We start from the raw sequence: 21,226 nt of genomic DNA, 5'->3' as shown, positions 1-21,226 counted from the left end.
TAACTGCTTCCTTTTCTAAATATTTCCTATCTCTTTAATAATTTGCTCTAGAATTTTCCTAGGAATTAAAGGCTAACTCTCTGATCTGAAGTTTGTTGAGTTTGAAAAAGAATGGGAAGGGGATAAAAGTAAAGACATTGACTCTGACGTGCACTATTTCATTTGTAATGGGGATGGCCCATGTATAGAATGCCTCAGGTGATGTCTTCATGTGAAGAAGGCTAAGGACAGGATGGTGTGGAGGAATCTATTTCCTGAGAGAGTTGTAATGACATGTAAGGGAAGTATTTGGGGGAATCTTCATGTGATTCCTGGACATTTTGTAACCAGTTTGTTAGCTCCCACGGCATTAGGAGGAGACTTTTTTGCATGACTATGTGGCCAGAACTGTTAGTCTTCAAAAATGTTGGAGTCAATGTTGGTTGGTTGGCTCCTTACCTCATTGTCTTCATCTGTCTCCTGGTGGTGAGAAAGTTTTTGTGAGACCAGGCTACAAGTGGAAGGGAGGTAGGCACTCCCCTGGCCACAACCCAAGGCCACATAACCTCTGGGAAAGGCATCTTCTTGGCCTTTTCTTTCATTTTTTTTCCCATACCAGGTGCAGAGAGTAGAGTCTCCAACCATGAGAATGAACCATAGGAATCTGGAGGTCAGGATCTAGGTGGGGTATTACAGCCAGTCCTAAATCAATGCCCTGAGGATCAAGATACTAATCAAGATATTCCTTATAACAAAGGAGAAAAAAAGGAGAAAAATGCAATTCAGGAAAAACAAATAGATATATCAATTGTGTCTAGAAGTATGTATGATATTCCACAACTAGAATCTGCAAGGAAGAAGCAACATTCTCTCCATTCTTCTCCAGAGATAAGTGCATATAATTACATAACATTCAGTTTCTTTTTTGTGGTTTTTGTTCTTTGCTTTTGCATTGTTGTAGTCATCATGTGTATTATTTTCTTGGTTCTGTCCATTTAACTTTATCTCTTCATATAAGTTTTCCCATGTTTTTCTGAATTATTCATATTTGTTGCCTCATACGGTACAGCAATATTCTATTACATTCATGTACCACAATTTGGTAAGCCATTCCCCAGTAAATGGCATCTACTTTGTTTCCAATTCTTTGTTACCACAAAAAAGTGCTGCTAAGAAAATGTTGGTATATCTGGGACCTTTCTTTTCCTCTTTGACCTCTGCAGAGAGTTTGAACATGAGATTCAACTAAGCCAAATTATTCGAAGAGCATTTAGAACAACCGGAAGGTGGAAAATAGATAGAAAATGGATCAGACCTATTAGCATGTCTGCAATTCATTCACATGTTGATTGCAGTGGAACTATGGCATTTGGACTCTACTGCCTCAGTACCCAATGTGCCATATGAAGAAGTGGAAATGGTATCCAAGAAAATGTCATCAGAAAAGCAGGTCATCCCGACGGCATGCATGCAGAGGAAATCTATTCTGAAGGTGACACAATCCTAAAATTTTAACATATTGCAAAGAGGGGGCAAAGTTCATAAGAAGGGAAAAGATCATATTATAACCAAAAAAAAAAAAGTGACCACGGAGACATCAGTAACTACTGGCCTCTGTACCCACTTTCCCATCTCAATAAGACATTTATGAGAATGATCTATGTTTATGCTGAGGTTATCTTCAATGAAAATGTGATAAGGGAATAGTCAAGCTTTCACAGAAGATTCTCTGTGGTAGACTTCATCTTTACAGTCACATGCACATAAGATCCCACTGTTTATTGTTTATTGATTATTTTAAAAAGCATTTGATTCAGCAGAGCAGAGCTTAGCTTTAATGGCTCTCTTTCAACACAGTGTATTACATGTATGTATTAAAATCATACAAAAGTCCTTGCTAAATAGGCACTGCGGTACAGTGGAAAGAGGTTGGAACTGGAATCATGAAAGACCTAAATTCAAATCCTGCCTCTGACCCTCACTAGTGACTGATCATAGGCAAATCATTTAACCTCTCTGATCCTCAGTTTTCCTCATCTGTAAAATGGGGTTGATTATATCTGTAGCACCTATCTTAGAGATTTAATATACATAAATTGCATTGCAAACCAAAAGGCATTGTATGTCAGCCATTATTTTATTATCACAGATCATTTTAACTATCCTCCGATCACTAAATGAGGCAAAGGACAGGGAGCTAGTACTTTTTGAAAAAGTTTGCTCCTTTAACGCAAAGATCACACTACCAGGCATTTATCCGGAAGATATCGATAATACAACAGAAAAGTGCTACGTATGTAACAAAGTATTTATAGTAGCACTTCTTTTGTCATAGTAAAAGACTGGAAACAAAGTAGATGTCCACTGAGAGAGAATAGCTAAACAAGTTGAGATATATACGTTATAAAGGAATATCTCTGTGCTGTTAAAAAGAATATGACAGGGGAGGCTAGGTGGTGCAGCTCTGGAGTCAGGAGGACCTGAGTTCAAATGCGGCCTTAGACACTTAACACAAAATACTAGCCATGTGACCTTGGGCAAGTCACTTAATCCCAATTGCCCTACCTTCCCCCCTCCAAAAAGCAAAAAAAGAAAAATCTAAAAAAAGAATATGACAAGTACAGAGAAACATGTAAGGCATAAGAACTGATGTAAAGTGAAGTAAGCTGGACCAGGGAACTAATATGACTCAATATACTACTGATAAATGGATAGGGAAGTGATCTAAATGGGCAACGATTAAATGGAAAGAACAACAACAAAATAAACAAAACTGAATGTTGAAAAATTGTGATGAATGAGTTTGACCCTAAAGAAGAGATAAGAAAAAAGTCTTTATTACAGAAGATATCTTGCACAAAGTCTAAATGGAAGATGGATTCCCAATAGGTGGTAAGGTTCTCTAGTTGTTCCTACTTGTGGATGACAAGACTAGAGGACTCCTCAAAGAAATTTGTGCCACTCAAAAGACATTGACTTAAAAATCTACATAGGAAAAACCAAATGGATAAAGAATGAATATTGCTCAGATTATGATATATAGCTGCATGGGACATTCAGTCTGCACATATTTAGGATACGTATTTCAGATGGAAAGTGAACAGCACCCATAATTGAATAGAAGGAAGAGAATGGGCTAGATTTCACATGGGAGATTTTATAGCACTTTCAATGATTCTAGTCTTCTTCCTGCTATCAAGATGTCTTTTGAAAAATAATTATTGATATGTTTTCCTTTTTACATTACCTACATTTCCAAATATATTCCTCTACTCTCCCATTGTACCATACATTATAACAAAAAATTAATGTAAAAAGAGAAACAATAATCAATAAAATCTACCCAACACATCAACCAAGTCTGATAATACATGAATGTTCTACAGCCTCTGTAGAGAAGGGATATGGGCATATCTTCTCATCTGTTCTTTAGGAACAAACATGAAGATTCATCTTTTTTCATAAACAGTAATATTTTTCCAGTGTGGCTATTTACTTGAAAACCATGGACTCCCACCATGCTTTCAGGATAATTAAAATTGGAAAACAATGAAATGCTGCATAGTAGCTACAAGCAGGCGGCAGCAAATATCCAGCAATCATTCCTGTGCAATAAATAGTATAAATATTGTCATCGAGTATGTGAATGTAGAGTGTCTGCAATGTGTCTCATCCACATGGGAACTGGAGCAGCCCAGAGGTCTTTCGCAGAATAAACTCAGTCAGCAATGTTGAAAGCAATACTGTCTGAGCATTCCTTCAGGGGAGCTATTAAACTACCTTAGAGGGGTGGCCAGGTAGCACAGCGAGTAAGAGCACCGGCTCCAGTGTTGAGAAGACCTGGAGGTCGAACCCGGGCTCAGACACTCAGCACCACACCCAGAAATAAGTAACCGTGAGCAAGTTACTTAACCCTGATTGCTTAATTAAAAAAGAAAAAAAAACTACCTTAGAGGCTGAGGAACAGTGCCAGATTTTGTGTCAGCATGCATTTCAGTTCTTCTTCTTCTTCGCCTTTTCCTTGAGTTTCTATTGGCCATTCCAATCCATTCCATGTGGTATGTAAAGGGTTACTCGTATGACAAGCATCAGTTAGCGCCTTGCTGTGACCAAAGCTGAGCCCCCAGAGCCTGAACTGGGAGCTGAGAAGGAAGAACTGAGCTACATCTTGGAGAGCAGTGCTCCCCAAGCAGAGATGCTGACATGGGGATGAGACCAAGGCATTTTGGTGATGAAACAGTTCAGTGAAGAGACGTAGGGACCAAGTTGCATGGGACTGGCCACTACCATGAAACTGCAGATGGGTCTCGGGCACCAACCTCATTCATTGACAACTTTCTCAATGTCTCCCCCATCCCCTACTCCTTAGTTGTTTGTAGACCTCATCCCAGGGGTTCCAAACCCTTGATATTTCCCATAACATTCAAATACTGGAGAAGATTTGGGGAGAATTTCTAGGTGATTCATTCCTCAGAGAGGAGTTTATTTCTCTCTTTTTTTTAAGTAATATTTTCCCAATTACATGTAAAAACAACTTTTAACATTCGTTTTTTAAAAATTTGAGCTCCAAATTCTCTCCCTGAGACAGTAAGCAATTTGATATAGATTATACATGTGCAATCATGCAAAACATATTCCATATTAGTCAAGAAGACAGACAAAAACCCACACCAAAACAACAAAGTCTGCATTCAGACTCCTTCAGTTCTTTCTCTGGAGGCAGATAGCATTTTCATCATGAGTCCCTTGGAACTGTCTTGGATCACTATATTGCTGAGGATAGCTAAGTCATTCACAGTTGAATGTTGTACAATATTGTTGTTACTGTGTACAATCTTATCCTGATTCTGCTCACTTCACTTTACATAAGTTCGTGTAAATCTTTTCAGGTTTTTCTGAAATTATCCTGCTTGTCATTTCTTACAGCACAATAGTATTTCATCATATGTATGACACAACTTGTTCAACCATTCCCCAGTTGATGGACATCCCAGAAGGGAGTTTCTTTATTTTACTGTGCTGTTTTAATAAACCATATGGCCACAAAAAGTCAGTTACCTGAGTCCGGTGATAGAGGGCAGATTTCTTACATGTCAAGGATGGGTAGGGGTTTCTAGAGCTACTTTTCATATTTAGGATGACATTTCATTTCTATACTGTTAAACCTAAAGCCAGTGTTGATGGTAGCACAAGGAGTGGGGTGGAGAGGATCTTAAGCTGAGTCTGTGGTCTGAGTGTCCCCTTGTAGTGAGTGAGGATCCAGCATCTTTGGTTGATGGCTTGAATGCAGTGACACCTGGTGAAAAATTAAATTTCCTTGCTTGTTACTAAGAGATGGCCAGCTTTTCTGTAGACTTGTGTGATAGTAATGGCAATTAAAGATTCCCCTGCATTGGCTTGGTTTTCAAATTGATTGTATTAAAACCCAGAGTTTGTTAATCCCACCTGTGGGATGGGCTTGTTGATGTGAAAAGAAAGTCCTGAAGTGGGAGGAGCTGGTGATGTAGATTTGGAGAGACAAGAGAGAGGCGGAAGTTCTTTTTTGGAAGCAGCACCTCGTGGAGAGGGAGAGACTAAGAGATTGCTGGTGGCCGCTTTGAATTGCCCTGGACTTTTGAGACCTGCCCCCTGAGCTGCCAAGGACTGAGGAGACATGGCTGTTTTGCTGGTACTTTGTCTGTCTGTTTTGATGTTATTTTGCCAGATTTGTCCACTGGTGAAAGACTGTCCTATTGAAGAAGTCCTGGAACCTGGCATTTGGTTAAGAAGGCCTGAGACTGTCCTGCAGACAGAGAGTGAATACTGTCCACTGGTGAGGGACAGTACTGAGAGTGAATACTGTCCACTGGTGAGGGACAGTACTGTTGTTGCAGGGGTCTGGAGACTGTCCGGCAGACAGAATGAATACTGTCCACTGGTGAAGGACAGTGCTGTTGTTGCAGGGGTCTGGGAGCCTTTCTGTTGGTTCAGAAGCCCTGAAGAAGGATTTTCTTGTTGTATGTTTACAGAAATCCTGGGAGAGGGCTTTGCTAATGTGTTCAGGGGTTCTAGGACTGTTCTACAGACAGAGGATAAATTCATGAAGGGACTGGCAATGTATCTTATGGCCTTGCTAAGCCTTGTCTCCCCAGGAACTAAGATTGCTGAGAACTTGCCTCGTGTCAAGATGAAGAAAAGACCTCCATTTGGGTATTAAGTGCTGTGTTTAAACTTGATGTAACTCTGGGGTAGATTCAATTGTGATCCAGGGGTGGGGAACTTTTGACCTTTTTGTGTTCTATGGTTGAGCAAATGAATGTATTTTACTTATGTTTGGAAACTAATCTCCATTTGAGAAGAGGGGCTTTGTGGTGGACTTAATTAAGGTATAGCCTAGGGGTGGAGAAGTATTTGGAACAGAGACTTTGTAATTGATTTAATGATTGGAAAGTCCTGGGGTGGGGTAGGCCTTGGAGATTATTTAATCACACTTAGTAAATGCTGTATTTTGAATGATGTCATGTTTTGATCTTCTCTGTTCTGAGTTTGTTACTGAATAAAATAGAGAGCACCTATGCTGGTATTTTGAACCTGGGAAGTTGCCTTTCTTTTGGCATTACATTACAACTTGTGGAGTGTGTGGAGAAGAAGATGACCAGGTATAGTTTGCTAATGCTACTACAGCATCTCTAGTGTCAGGGGTATGTCTAGTCTGCCATCACATCCAGGAACATGTATAATCAGATAAGGAAAAGGGCTGATCAATGAAGTGACAGGAGCAAGGGATGTATGGACATTTCAAGTGGGGCACTGATGTCCATGAAATGTTAAACGACCTAAGGCTGGGGCAGCTAGGTGTCAAAGCAAGTAGAGCACCAGCCCTAGAGTCAGGAGGACTTGAGTTCAAATGTGACCTCAGACACTTCATACACAAACACACACACACACACACACACACACACACACACACACACACACAAACCTAGCCATGTGACCTTGGGCAAGTCACTTAACCCCAATTGCCCTACCTTCCCCACTCCAAAAAGGAAAAAAAAAGGCCCAAGGAGAAGGCCCCTCACATTTTGGGTATATCTAATAAAGGATGAGGAAATATTTCCTCATGTAGTGAGAACATGTATCCACAACATGGTGGCAAAGCAGACCTTCCCACCAGAGTTACTATGCTGAACCAGTGCTGAGACTGCAGACCCTTTTTCCTACCCCCATCCTTACTCCCTTCAAGTGAATGAATTAAAGATTGAGGAAGTATTTATTAAGCACTCACTATGTGCCAAGCTTTGTGCTAAGCACTGAGAAAACAACAGAAAGCCCCCTGTCCTTAAGGATCTTACATTCTAATAGGGAAAAGCAGATATAGGGTGAGTGGTGGCTATCGAGGGGCACTTTGAAAAGCAGCCTGGGATAGTATTGAAGACTTAAAGGAAAATGGAAAAAGCGCTTGAATAATTTTTTGAAACCCCTAAAGACCCCAGAGAGGGGACATACTGCTGGGCACCGAAGGAGGGTGTAATGTAACCCCGAGGAAAGGCAACTTCCCAAGGTTCAAAATACCAGCATAGGTGCTCTCTATTTTATTCAGTGACCAATCAAGAACAGAGAAGGTCAAAACATGACATCATTCAAAATACAGCATTTACTAAGTGTGATTAAATAATCTCTAAGTACTACCCCACCCCAGGACCTTCCAATCATTCAATCAATTACAAAGTCCCTGTTCTAAATACTACTCCACCCCTAGGCTGTACCTTCATTTAGTCCACCACAAAGTCCCTCTTCTCAAATGGAGATTAGTTTCCAATCTAAGTAAAGTACATTCATTTGTTCAACCATAGAACACAAAAAGGTCAAAAGTTCCCCACCCCTGGATCACAATTGAATCTACCCCAGAGTTACATCAAGTTTAAGCTCAGCACTTAATACCCAAATGGAGGTCTTTTCTTCATCTTGACACTGAGGCAAGTTCTCAGCAATCTTAGTTCCTGGGGAGACAAGGCTTAGCAAGGCCACAAGATACATTGCCAGTCTCTTCATTAATTCATCCTCTGTCTGTAGAACAGTCCTAGAACCCCTGAAAACATTAGCAAAACCCTCTCCCAGGATTTCTGTAAACATACAACAAGAAAATCCTTCTTCAGGGCTTCTGAACCAACAGAAAGGTTCCCAGACCCCTGCAACAACAGCACTGTCCTTCACCAGTGGACAGTAGTCACTCTCTGTCTGCAGGACAGTCTCAGGAGCTCTGAACCAACAGAAAGGTTCCCAGACCCCTGCAACAACAGCACTGTCCTTCACCAGTGGACAGTATTCACTCTCTGTCTGCAGGACAGTCTCAGGGCTTCTTAACCAAAAGCCAGGTTCCAGGACTTCTTCAACAAAAGGACTGTCTTTCACCAGTGGCCAAATCTGGCAAAACAACATCAAAACAGACAGACAAAGTACCAGCAAAACAGCCATGTCTCCTCAGTCCTTGGCAGCTCAGGGGGCAGGTCTCAAAAGTCCAGGGCGATTCAAAGTGGCTCCCAGCAATTCTCTCAGTCTCTCTCTGCCTCCACGAGGTGCTGCTTCCAAAAAGTTCTTCTGCCTCTCTCTTGTGTCTCTCCAAATCTAAGTCACCAGCTCCTCCCAGTTCAGGACTTTCTTTTTACATCAACAAGTCCATCCCACAGGTGGGATTAACAAGCTCTGGGTTTTAACACAATCAGTTTGAAAACCAAGCCAATACAGGGGAATCTTTATGTTCCATTACTATCACAGAGGGCAGAGATGAAACAAAACAGATTAATACTAATCTGGACAAGATTAGTGTCAAATCCTGAAATAAACCAAAGCCATGAGTTGAGGAATAGAACATCTTTAATTGAGATAAGGTAGTAAACTTCCACCTTCAGGGATGTACTATGAGTACAGAGCACAATGGATGCAAAAGCTTCTTATACCTTTAGGAGGCAATATGAGGTAGCAAGGCCTGGTCATGAGACCCCAGTAGACCTTGGTAAGCCAGGCAAGGAAAACCACTCCATTCTGGCTGGCTTGCCCTTCATGCCATGAGTCTTAATGAAAGAGGGCAAGGACATTAGAAGCTGAGATCCAGCTTGAACTGGGTTCCTTGACAAGGTAAAATCTCTTGGTGAGGGTAGCCAAAAAATTTTAGGTGAAACTTTCTCTTTACTATAGACGAGTACTTCAGAATATTTCATAGTTTGCAAATAATTTTTCTTTAATTTTTTAAAAGTTAAGCTCATGATGTAGCAATATTGAGACTGGAAAGAAGTTCTGATCCTAACAATAATATCATAAACAAAATATGGATTTGAAACAAAACAAACCCCATTTCTAGTCAAGATATCTCAATTTAGTTGAAGAAATCTCTAAATTACTTTACATAGAAAATCATTCTGAACAAATTTAAGTGGAACTTACATAAACTGATCTATAGATTTTCCCATTGTAATTAGGAGTGCCTCAGTAGCTCTCAGGTTTAAGCATTATAGAATTCATAATATGTTCACCAAACAGCAAGGAAAAATTTTTTTATCGTTATAATCCTAATAAAATAAAATACTCTTAACAATGAATTAATGACCTAACAATATTCAAATTGCAAGAGAATTTATTTTTCTAATTATGTTAATGTTACCAAGTTTTTAGTAAAGACATGTACTTAATTTTTTTTTTTTAAGCAATTGGGGTTAAGTAACTTGTTCAAGGTTACACGGCCAGTTATTTCTGGGTGTGGTGCTGAGTGTTTGAGCCCGGGATTCAATCTCCAGGTCGTCCCAACACTGGAGCCGGTCCTCTTACTCGCTGAGCCACCTGGCCGCCCCTAAGTAATTGGGGTTAAGTAACTTGCTCAAGGTTACACGGCCAGGTGTTTCTGGGTGGGTGCTAAGTGTGTGAGCCCGGGATTCGATCTCCAGGTCTTCTCAACACTGGAGCCGGTGCTCTTACTTGCTGTGCTACCTGGCCACCCCTACATGTACTTAATTTTATATTATTGATAGTGTTGTTCATGACCTCTCCCCCAATGGATCTCTGATCAGGAATTTCAGCCTAGGGTAAATTCTCTGTTGTGAATGACCCCATTCTTCCCTGTCCCCTCCCCCACCGGATCTCTGCCCTTCCCCAGTCAGCTCACCTTCACAGAGATGGGTTGGCTTGTGGGTCAGGGACATTTGTCGCTGGCTGTCAGGAATTTCGAGGTGTGTACTGACCAATCACTGTTTTTGGCTTCTGTAAGTTTCTGCTTACATAATACCTAACAGTTGACCTCATGGCATCCCTTTAAAAGCTGGCACATTGTCTGTGCAGACTCACTGTTCCATTTGGGCCTGACACCAGACAGTCCAGAGGAAAAATAAAATCCACTTCCAAATTTTACTCGGGGGTCTCTTGTCTCCCTTCTTTTGGCACAAAAATACTAGGAAATATATATAAAGTTTTACAACTAGTTTTAATTCACACCTGTTCATAAGGGTAGCATAAAATAAGGTGGGCTAAAATATTATAAGATTCTGATTGAAGGATTGATTTTTGGCCCAAGCAAAAAAGAGACCTAGGGATTTTGAAGTTATGCTGGCAGGGCATGGTCCAATTTCACCAGAGCTTTCACAGGAGTCAATTAAATAATACACAATTTGAACAATACAAGAAACATTTAAAGTTCTACATAATAGTCATTAATCATAATAACCAATATCATTTTTACCATATCCAATATTTCTATAGTGTTAGATTTATAATATAGGCTTCCTATAGACTATTCCTGATAGGGGAGTGGACGCAACTAACCAGATGCTTATCTAACCTTACTCATCAGAAACTAAAGTCAGAGTTCAAAATCATTTTGTGACATATGAAAAGTCCAAGAGATATAAGTTCTGGGTAATAATCAACTTTATTCATTATAGCTAGCAAATAAGTAATAAAACAACAATCATTTGGCTTTTTCTTGGAAAGCAAACAAATCATAGAGGCCACTCAACATTTATGTGCCCTTGGAAGAATGAGTGTTCCCAACAGGCAGAAATCAACTCTGATTGATTAATGATTAATGAGAGAATGAATATTATAATGAGAGGTGGACCTCTCCTAATGAGGGAGTAGGTACATGACTCTTCATTCACGGACAGAAAAACTCATCTCAAGCCAGACCATTCCATTTTGGGCAGTATATATAAAAGGATCTATCCACCCAATCAATGGACTACAATGGTAGGGTAAAAAAATCACACTCAGATTAGATTATCTTTGTAAAGTCTTCTAGTTGAGTGTCCATAGGAAGCATGTACCCAGAGGATTTGGGCAATCTCATTTATCAGTAGTTTTCTTCACAGGGATGGGGCTTTGAATGAGAAAATAGAAAGGGAAAAAACTTGGATTCTCTCCTCCTTCCCATATTAATTGGTTACTAATATAAGACAGAAATTATAATTTCTCTCAAATCTTAGGACAGTTTGATCCAATGATTAGAGAATGAATTTTTTTCTTTGGTAGGAATAAGAATCTTTTCCTTTATAATTTCTAATTCTTAACTAAAATCAAATCACTGTATTTTAACCTGAACATGGGCAAAATCTCAAAGTTTTAAAATATTGACACTCTACTCAGTTGTAAATCTACCACAAAAGCAAGCACTTGGGATTACTTTAAACTATCAGATTGTTTAGTAAGGTTTTAGGATTCTACCTTTCACAGATAAGGATACTTTACCGAAAGTAAAGCTTTACAGAAAACCATTATTACCATCTCCTATATTTCTAAAGAGTTTTTATAATAATTTACACCAATCTTTTAATAATTAAATCCATAACCCAAAGGAATGAAAGAAGAGTTCGCTTTTCTAACAATATTTTAATACAATGAACTATCAAATTACTGTTAGACACTATCTTTATACACATTTTCACACAATTGAGGTAACTTGACTTAAAACCACAAAGCTAACAAGTTTCCTATTCCATATAGTAAAATAAATTCTAGGAGGGACACATTTCACTTAATATGAGATCAGAAAAAATCAATTGCACTTGCATCTATTTTCCAGATGGTATTATACAGAATCCTAATGATGAGGTACAGGCTCTGGGAACCCCCTTGAGCTCTCTCCTTGAGTCTTCCCACATAAGGCATTTCCTTATGTGGGGGTAGTTGCCCCCACTTCTCAGCAGCCCCAATGAGAAAGGTGATTAGGGAATGCTGTAGGCGTTGGAGCTCCCATTATCAGCAACCTTCTTGTGAGAAGACTAGACTTAGAATAAAGATTATTAACCCCTCCCAAGCTGTCTTCCAGTCCTCCCTGTCTAACTAGATCAAGAGTGAGCCTATGCTAGCAGCCCTCCACTTCACTTTAATTTGCAAAACTCCTAAGCATACAATTAAAATTTCTAACACTTCCTTATGAGCTCACTTTTCTCTTGTTGAGGTTTAGGGGTGCTGGGATCCTGAAATAGTGACAAAGGGGTCCTGCCTGAATGAATTTGACCCAAACCTTCTTTCAGCCTAAGAGGAGGTTTATTAAAACACCGATAAGTGAGCGTGATTCTAAAAATCCTTCATATTGGCCAGACTCTTAAGGAATCTAAACACTTACATGGAGGCAAGATGGCTCTTTTATACAGAAGACTGTGGAAATTGAGAAAGGGTATAGATGGAATTAAGGTCTAGGGTGTAGCCAGGTGTAAACAATGAAAGGGCACTTAATTAACCCGGAAAGCCCCAGGTGAACACCAAGGACCTGAATCATGGGGAAAAGTCCAGGGGCTTTTCCTTTTTGGGTCCAGATCCCAAAGACATGGTCTTTTTCTTTTAGGGGTTCAGATCCCATATCCATCATTGTTAGTAATAGCTTTTCTTTTGTCTATAAAACCACGAACCTGTTTTTCTGGGAAGAGGTTGTTCTTATCTCCCTTAATTCTGAAGAATATTAATCCAATCCTTACATAGCCAAACTTGACCAATTCAGGAAAGTTAAAGGGAAAGGGAAGATCTTTTTGAAAGATCAGAGCTGGGGCAGCTAGGTGGAGCAGTGAATAGAGCATGGCTCTGGAGCCAGGAGGACCTGAGTTCAGATATGACTTCAGACACTTTATACTTACTAGCTGTATGACCTTGGGCAAGTCACTTGCTCAGAGCTTACCAAGGTGCCCACAATATCACTGACAAAGGCTCTGAGAGTAGAGAAACACACAAATAAACCAGCAGGTTAATAGACAAACAGAAGTCATTCAAAAGGTGTGTGATAATGACTTCAGGAAAAAGCTAGTTTGATTTCAAACACAGATGGCATCACAAAAAGAACACAGAGGTGCTTGAGTTTAAAGCTTCACCATGCTAGGCATTTGAAGCAGGCATTTGAGAAAGCACATATCAACAAACATAGGGCTGATAACACAGGATTATACTCTCAGTAGCTGTCCCCAGTCACATATACACAAATATAAACACTACACTTAACATGTCACAAAGATGGACAAAAGGACTGCAGCCTCCTAAAAAAAAAAATGTAGTGTGTACACAAGGAAGTCCTTTCTTTAGGTCAAATTCTGGAACCCATACATAGAAGGCTAATAGAGAAGTTCTTGACTGTCTTTCTTTGGTCCTTCATATAACCTAAGAGACTCTGTTTTGGTTTGAATCTTTTTTTTATTTTTGAAATTCCAATTGGCCTATTACTTCCCAGAGGAGAGTAGTTTAGATTAAGCCTCCTTTTCAATTTCAAATTTAAAAAAAAAAATGTTTTCTTGGAGGGATGAAAGCCTAGTTTCTCCTTTCTGCTTAATGGCTTCTAACAGCAATTGCTTAAATTAGGCCTAATTAGAGTGTCTGACTTTTGACCCTGCCTTACTGAGGGACATTTTTAAGTAACTAATTTTATCTCCATCAGATGAACCCCACTGGGGCCAGTAATTTCAGGAATCAGATTTTGTCAGTGATTGCCAATGTTCCAAAAAATTGCAAATATCCAAACCATACTGTGAAGTCATTTGACTGACTCCAGTCTCTTTTGGGGGCCTGGTAAAGTGGACCCTAAATTGATTACCCATTGGTCTTTTCACCAGTTCTCAATTAAAGAAATGACTCAACTGAAAGAGACAGGAGTCCAGATTCAAGCATGAATAAGTACCTACCTGGTCCAGTGGGGAGAGGGCTTGGGGATTAAGTCCATTCAGGTATCCAGAAGCTCACTCCCAGGACTGTGGAAGATATAATTTTCAATGAATGTCACTTCTGACACCATTTAATGTTAAGTCCTGAAATAAATTAAAGCCATAAGTTGAGGAATAAAACATCTTTAATTGAGATAATAGGGTAGCAAACCTCACACCCTTGGGGATGTCCCATGAGTGAAGAGAACAACGGATTTCCCAACTCCAAGACCCATGCCTTTAGGAAGAGAGGAGGAGAAGGCAGTATGAAGTAGCAGGGCCTGGCCATGAGACCCCAGTGGCCCTTAGCAAACTAGACAAAGAAAACCACTTCATTCTGGCTGTTTTATCCTTCATGCTATGAATCCCAACAGAAGGGGAAAGGACATTAGAAGCTGAGATCCGGTTTGAACTGGGTTTTTTTACAAGGTAAAATCTCTTGGGTGGGGGTAGGACTTGGGGTGTGATTCAGCTCAACCTAATCAAGAGTAAATATCTTAAAAGTAGGAATATAAAGACATTACTGAAATTCTGACATTGAAAAGGATCATTTAAGAGAGTGCCAAGTCACATATTTGGTATTAACAATTTTCTGTCAGTAGGAAATAGAGATTTGGTCAAGCAGGGCCAATGAGCAATATTCTCAAAGTCTCTAGAGAAAAAATTGTATGTAAACTGGGGCTGTGTGAACCAAGTATAAAGAAAAAAAAGTTTCACATAGCTTTGAAGCATATAGATTCATGGAAAAGAGCTATTACACTGAGGCATCAGTATAATTATAAGGCCATGGGGCCAGCTCAAAATCCCTTCGGATCCATGACCTTAGAAGTTTATCTGGGGCAGGAAGAAAGAGAAACTTAGCAAGAGGTAAGTGGAAGACACACAAACAAGAGATATGACCTCTCATATCTCAGGTTGATATAATAGGGTTGGATAAAAATGGCAGGTCCCTGGCTGCATCCCTGGGGAGATCCAATATAAGGACAAATGGTTGTGAACCTCCTCCTACTCCTGGGACCCTTGGTTCATCATCCAGATTCTGGTCACATCTTCCTTCTGAACCTGACTGTCCTCAATGATCAATGTCATTAACTCTAGGGGCCCTGGTCAGGAGTTTCCATTTCTCTCTATTCCCTAGAGCAGAAAGGACTTGGGGTACAGACACAGGGATTATTCACAGGAGATGGTTGCTCCAGGTCCTGAAGACTTGTTCTGTACTAAGCAAGTTGTAGGTTCATATATTGGATACAGGATTATTTATGGCAGTGGGTGAGGGAAATGTTTTTAGATGATATCTAGGAAGGGAAAGAGAGAGAGAACAAGATAGAGACAGAGACATAGAAAGAGAGACAAGAGATTGAGGCAGATAAAGAGACAGACAAAGACAGACAGATACAAAGAATACATTTATTAAGTATTTACTATGTACCAGGCACTGAGCTAAGCACTAAATAAATAAATAATGTCAGAAAAAAAGACTGTCTTTATTTTTGCGTTTACATTCTAATCGGAGAAGAGGAGGTAGAAAAGTACAGAGGGGAGGAATAAAGCAGGAGTGAAGTGAAGTGAGCATCGTCTGGGTACCATAGCCTGGGTACCTCGTGACTTGGTAGTCTGGGAACAGGAACTGCCAATCATGAGAGAAGGGCCCAGGGCACTCCCCAGAGCAGAGGAGATAGCAGGGCCAGAGCTGCAGGAGTGAAGAGGTAGTGATACAGGAGTTATGAGCATTGCCAGCCCCCAGAGCTGGACATTGTAGTGTCCAGTCTCCCTGTGCCCATACTCTCTCTTCATGGGAGGGAGAGACAAGAACAAGGAGGATCACAAATCTGAAGCTGGAAGGGAGACCATCTAGTGAGTCCAGTCACCTTATTCTATAGTTGAGGGAACGAAGTCCTGTGGAGGTTCATCGATTTGCCCAAAATCACAGAGGTAGTAAAGGTCACTCACTGAGAGCCCAGTCTTGACAGCATGTTTGTGTGATGGACTTGCTTCTAGAAGGTAATGATGACATGTGATGGAAGAGCCTGGTTCTCTTTGTCAGAGAATGCACTTGTATTTTTTGTTGTTTGTTTCCTATTAATATGGTGAAAGAAAAGGCCTTTGGGGTAGCTGCTAAACCAGAATTAAGCATCTATACAAAAAGCCCCAAGGGAGAAACTTGCCTCAAGAGTGTGTGATCCAGTGGGTGTAAGTGTGTGTGAGCCAACACACCCTATGTGGATCATTCTCAGGTCTATGTGAATCATTCTCAGGTCTATGTGTCCAGCTCTAACCTCTCTGCTGAGATACAGTCTGCCTATTGTAGATCTTGAACTAGACATTCCATAGACTTTTCAAGCCCCAAGCCAAGGACCTTGATGAGACGAGGGTTCAAAGGGGACACGTGTATCATCTCTCCATATTTAAATGTAAGTAGTTTATCCTTGTTTAGTCCTTTATCATTGTTTGTTCGTATTTACCTTTTTATGTTTCTCTTCTTGTGTTTGAACTTTAATATTTCTCTGAAGCTCTCTTCTTTTCATCGAGGATGCTTAGAAGTATTCTATTTCATTAAAGACACATTCCCCCACGTCCCCACCCCTTGCAACCCTCATGCAGTATCATACTCAGTTTTTTAGGGCAAGTTATTTTTTTGGCTGAAATGCCATATCCTTTGCCTTCTGGAATATCTTATTCTAAGTTCTCCATTCCTTTATAGTGGTGGGCTGCTAAATTATGAGTGATCCTGACTGTGCCTCCTCAGTACAGTTATCCCTTCCATATTGCAGGCGTTAAGGGTGCAGTGCCCCCCCCCAATCTGGAAAATCCTTGTAAAAATTTTTGACCCTCCCTGTGTATAAGTCTGAATTTTTTCTTCTTCTTTTATGGGGTTGGCTGAAACAGGAAGTTAATGCTGTGTGTATGTAAGGAAAAGCCCCAGAGAGGACAGTGAGAATTTCTTGAGACCAGCTTCTGGTGGCAGAGCAGCTACAGAAGAGAGAATGGAGAACTGAGCCAGAATTTCCTGAGAACTTGTGGTGGTGGAGCTTCTTCTGAACAGGAGCCCAGAGCCCTGAGCTCTGAGCTCACATCCTGCAGCCCCCCACCAGAAGCCAGGAGCCCAGGTGACTGAGGAAGTATGACTGGGATGCTGAGACTTTGTTTGTTTGTGGCTTGGTTGAGCCTTGAATTCCCTGGAGCAGAAATGGTGAAGGATCTGACATGGACCAGACCCGTAACGAGAGAGCTGGACCAGGAACTGGGAGCTGTCTGCCAGTGAATCCAGATGACAGTCTGGGGTTTGTGCATGATACTTAGTAATTGATGAACAAGTGACTGAGTTAATCAAGACTTTGACCCAAGAGTGGAAGACTTTGCTGAATAAGTGACTGATTGAGTTAACTTAAGAGTGCCCTATGTGTGGAAGACTTTGACTATTGTACTTTGAGACTATATTGTGATACTGACTGAGTTAACTTAAGACTTTGCCCCATGAGTGGAAGACTTTGACTATTGTACTTTGAGAAGTTGTAATATTGTGAATTCTGCACCTTGATTTTCTATGAATGTTTTGCTTTGATTTGTTACGGAATAAATAGAGTGTTCACTATACTGTATAATCACAACCTTAAAAGCTGTTCACAGTAGCATTCTTCTGGAAAGCTGCTTGTGCATGGCATTACAGCAGCTTGAACTGCTTGAATATTTGACCCTCACTCTCATCTGATCTGGTCAAAAGATGGAAGAATTCACACACACACAAACATATACACACAGAGTTGGGTACAGAAATACATTTCACTCAATAGGGAAAGAGAAGGGAAAGGAAAGAAGCTAGGAGGAGGGACTAGAGAGAGGAGAAATTAAGGGATGGATTAGTCTTAAGCAAAACAAATTCTAAGCATGTAAAAAAATATTTATCGCTCTTCTTGAGGTAGCAAAGAATGGGAATCTGAAGAATTACCCATAAATTGGGGAACGGGTAAACAAGAAAACTTGGGAACTATGATCAACAAAATTACCAGCCACAACTCCTGATGACTCAGGTTGAAATATGCTGCCCACCTCCTGGGAGAGAGGTGATAGACTCAGAGTTCAGATTGAGATATAATTTTTTAGACATAGCAAATGTAAATATTTGTTTTGCTTGGCTTTTTCAGTGAAGGGCAGGGAAAAGGAAGAAGAGGGAGGGGGGAAAAGGCAGATTTTGTTAGAAAATGAAATTTAATTAAAAAACAAAATTGTTCTTCTTCTTGTTTCTAAATCCATCCTTTATCCAACTGTCTGCCAAATTGATATCCCTTCAATAGAGATCTGAACATGACACTCCTCTGCTCAGGAGTCTTCAATGGTTCCCTAGTGCCTCTAGGATAACATATACATTTATCAGCTTGACTCTCCACAACCAATCAAGTAATCAATTAATATTTATTGAATGCATTATATCAAGTGCTAGGAATACAAGACAGAAGCAAAAACAAGTTTCTGCCACCTACCTTTCCAGGTCTTTTTGCATTTTACTCTCCAGGATCTCTCTTAATTCTAGACAAACTGGCTTCTTTCTCACTGTTCCCCTGCTTGACACTCTATCCTTTGCTAGGCACCTTGTTTGATGTTGGTGGGTCCTCATGGCTGACATGTATTTCCTCTTCACCTTTGTCCCTTAGGGTTCCTGACTTCATTCAAGACTCGGCTTAGGTGCCACCTCATACCTGAAGTATTTCCTGTTCCTCCAGTTGAGTGTTCTCTACTTCTAGAAATGCCTTTGTATGATGTCATGTGTAGGGTGTGATTACTGATTCAGTTCTGCAAACATCACATTATATACATTGTTATCTTTCTAGTGGAAAGGTTCTTAATCTTATGGATGCCTTGGATAGATTTCAAGAAGTTGGTGAATTTGGATGGGGAAAAAAGTTATATCTTTATATTTACTAATATCTAACTGAAATTTCACATTTCCTTCAGTAATGAAGGTAATGCAGTAGATAGAACCCTATGCCTAGAGTCAGAAAGACCTGAGTTTAAATCCAGACTCAGACACTTACTAGTTGTGTGGCCCTGGGTGAGTCATTTAACCTCTGTGCCTCAGTTTCCTCAATTGTAAAATGGGGATAATAATAGCACCTCTACCTCCCAGGATTGTTGTGAGGATCAAATTAAATATTTGTAAAGGGCCTGGCACCAAAATCTCCTTGAAAACAGTGACTTTCCTTATTTTGGTCTTTGTATCTCCAGTTCCCAGCACAGTGCCTTGCATTTTTATTAAATATTTGTTGAATGTAATGGAATGCAGCTTCATGCTTCTTTTTTTCCCTTGGTTCCCAGTTCAGGGAGCTCTTAGGAGGTACTGGTTCAATGGAGTTCAGTGGAAGCTGTTTGGACTGCAGCCCAGGTATGGTTAGCTACTGCCTCTCTTGGGCCACTAATTTCCTGGGAAATACTGGTTCTGGCCCTGGCACATTTAGTTTGGCTTTTTCATGGCCAGACAATGCAGGAAACTTGCCGTGATTCAGCAGCCTGGTAAGGTTTACCTCAGGGATGATCGGTCACGGACCAGTCACATGATTCCTTCCTCTTGGGAACTAAGGGGACCGTGGAACAAGAAGTCACCCAAGTTAGCAGCGCTAAGAACGCCCCCCCACCCCCACCCCACCCCCACCCCCCGCCTGCCTAGAGACTGGACTGGGGTCTGGACAGGGTGTGGTTCTAGCGCTTTCGCAGGTGCGCTGCCTCGCACAGTCCGCAGGTGGCGACCTTGGTCCACTTTAACCAGAGTGTTCCTGCTTACCTGCCCCTCCCTGCTAGGTGCCAGGTGGGCGAGAAGGCCGACCGGAGGTGGCTGGCAGCCTCCAAGGCACACACGGGACCGACGGATAAAGGTCTCGGTTGGCCTCTGGCCCGAAGCCTTACCAGTGCCTCTCCTAAGACTAGAAAAACCTGAGAAGGGGAGACGCAAATTATCCCAGAGACCGACAGGGGCTGCTACTGCAGGGAGCGCATAACTGGTTGGGATGTCAGGCAGCGGGGGTAGGGAGAGGATGGAGAGTGGGGAGTGGGGAGGGGGAGAATGGTCTATGGTAATACCAAAAGTTAGCATTTACAAGGCCCTTTAAAGTTCGTAAAGAGCTTTTACAAATATGATCTCATTTGGACCTCACAATAACCTTGGGAAGTAGGGAAGTATTATTATTCTCCATTTTAAGTATGACGACACCAAGGAAGACAGAGGTGAAGTGATTTGCCCAGGGTCAGATAGCTAGTAAAGGATTGTAGAAGGACTGGCACTCAGGTCGTCTTTAATCCAGGTCCAGCGCTCTATTCACTGCTACACCTCGCTGTTTACATAGTGAAGGAGACCTCGCCCTTCAAAGATAAACTAACCCGAGAGGAGGATGGGGTAAAGAAATGGTTTGATTCTAACCTCAGTTTACCATTCAGGGAAATGGGTACATTACCTCCCGAGTCCGGGAGGTGGAATGGGTGCAGCTGCCTTGGCTCCTCCTCCAGCCGCCTTCGTTCCTCCGCGATCTCGGCCCCCGCCTCTGTCCCCGCCCCAGTTCTCCTGGCCTAGGAGGGGGCGGAACGGACGGGATGGGGCAGCCCCGGCCCTTTAAGGGGCGGGCACTTGGCTGGGTTCGGGCGTTGTTGGCTGCTGGAGCTGAAGCCTGAGTCTGGAGGAGGCAGGAGAAACCCAAGCAGACGGGGCCGGGCCGGGCCGGGGCCTGAGCGCGGGGCCAGGGTCCCAGGTCCCAGGTTGGGCAGGACCATGGGGAAGCTCCAGCTCTTTGAGATCTACCTCAGCAACAGCCGCGTCATCTACAGTCCAGGGGAGCCGCTGACCGGGACTGTGAACCTGCGCCTGGGCGCCGCGCTGCCCTACCGAGGTGAGGTGAGGGGCTGGCCCGGGGGCCGAGGCCGGGGGCAAGGCTGGGACGCGCTTAACCCGGAGACTTTGGCTAGTGTAGCGTTCTGCAGAAGTGGATTGTCAGGGCCGGGGCTCTAGAGACTGACCTCCGTCTTTCTACCTCCTCGGAGAATCCAATGAAACTGAGACCGCCTCTCCCTACCGACCGAGAGAGAGAGAGAGAGAGAGAGAGAGAGAGAGAGAGAGAGAGAGA

At 41.7% G+C, this 21,226-nt stretch overlaps 2 protein-coding genes and 1 long non-coding RNA gene across 8 annotated transcripts in view; 2 read left to right on the top strand and 1 right to left on the bottom strand.

The window, feature by feature from the left end:
- EHMT1 (euchromatic histone lysine methyltransferase 1) overlaps positions 1–21,226 on the top strand; it is a 430,700-nt gene that overhangs the window by 67,884 nt on the left and 341,590 nt on the right. The window lies entirely within an intron of this gene.
- The window catches only part of LOC138149552 (uncharacterized), a 16,842-nt gene continuing 554 nt past the window's right edge, over positions 4,939–21,226 (bottom strand). Inside the window, exons 1-3 of one of the 3 annotated variants that reach the window (XR_011165351.1) lie at positions 18,602–19,350; positions 14,106–14,228; positions 4,939–5,275 (exon numbers count right to left, since the gene is read on the bottom strand). This is a non-coding gene — a long non-coding RNA (uncharacterized lncRNA). Of the gene's footprint in view, positions 5,276–14,105; positions 14,229–18,601; positions 19,351–21,226 lie in introns of those variants that run through there. The other 2 variants (XR_011165350.1, XR_011165352.1) reach the window with 2 other exon arrangements.
- The window catches only part of ARRDC1 (arrestin domain containing 1), a 13,304-nt gene continuing 12,776 nt past the window's right edge, over positions 20,699–21,226 (top strand). Inside the window, exon 1 of one of the 4 annotated variants that reach the window (XM_069072693.1) lies at positions 20,699–20,992. In XM_069072693.1, the coding sequence (XP_068928794.1) occupies positions 20,875–20,992 (118 nt within the window). In that variant the 5' untranslated portion in view covers positions 20,699–20,874. The remainder of the gene's footprint in view (positions 20,993–21,226) is intronic. The other 3 variants (XM_069072692.1, XM_069072694.1, XM_069072691.1) reach the window with 3 other exon arrangements.

Source organism: Petaurus breviceps, unplaced genomic scaffold, assembly GCF_028583685.1.
Source record: "Petaurus breviceps papuanus isolate PSGF00001 unplaced genomic scaffold, PetGlider_PUasm1.0 90847, whole genome shotgun sequence".
NCBI classification, from domain to species: Eukaryota; Metazoa; Chordata; class Mammalia; order Diprotodontia; family Petauridae; genus Petaurus; species Petaurus breviceps.
Note: the sequence above shows the minus strand (reverse complement) of the source record. Positions and strands in the feature narration are given on the sequence as shown.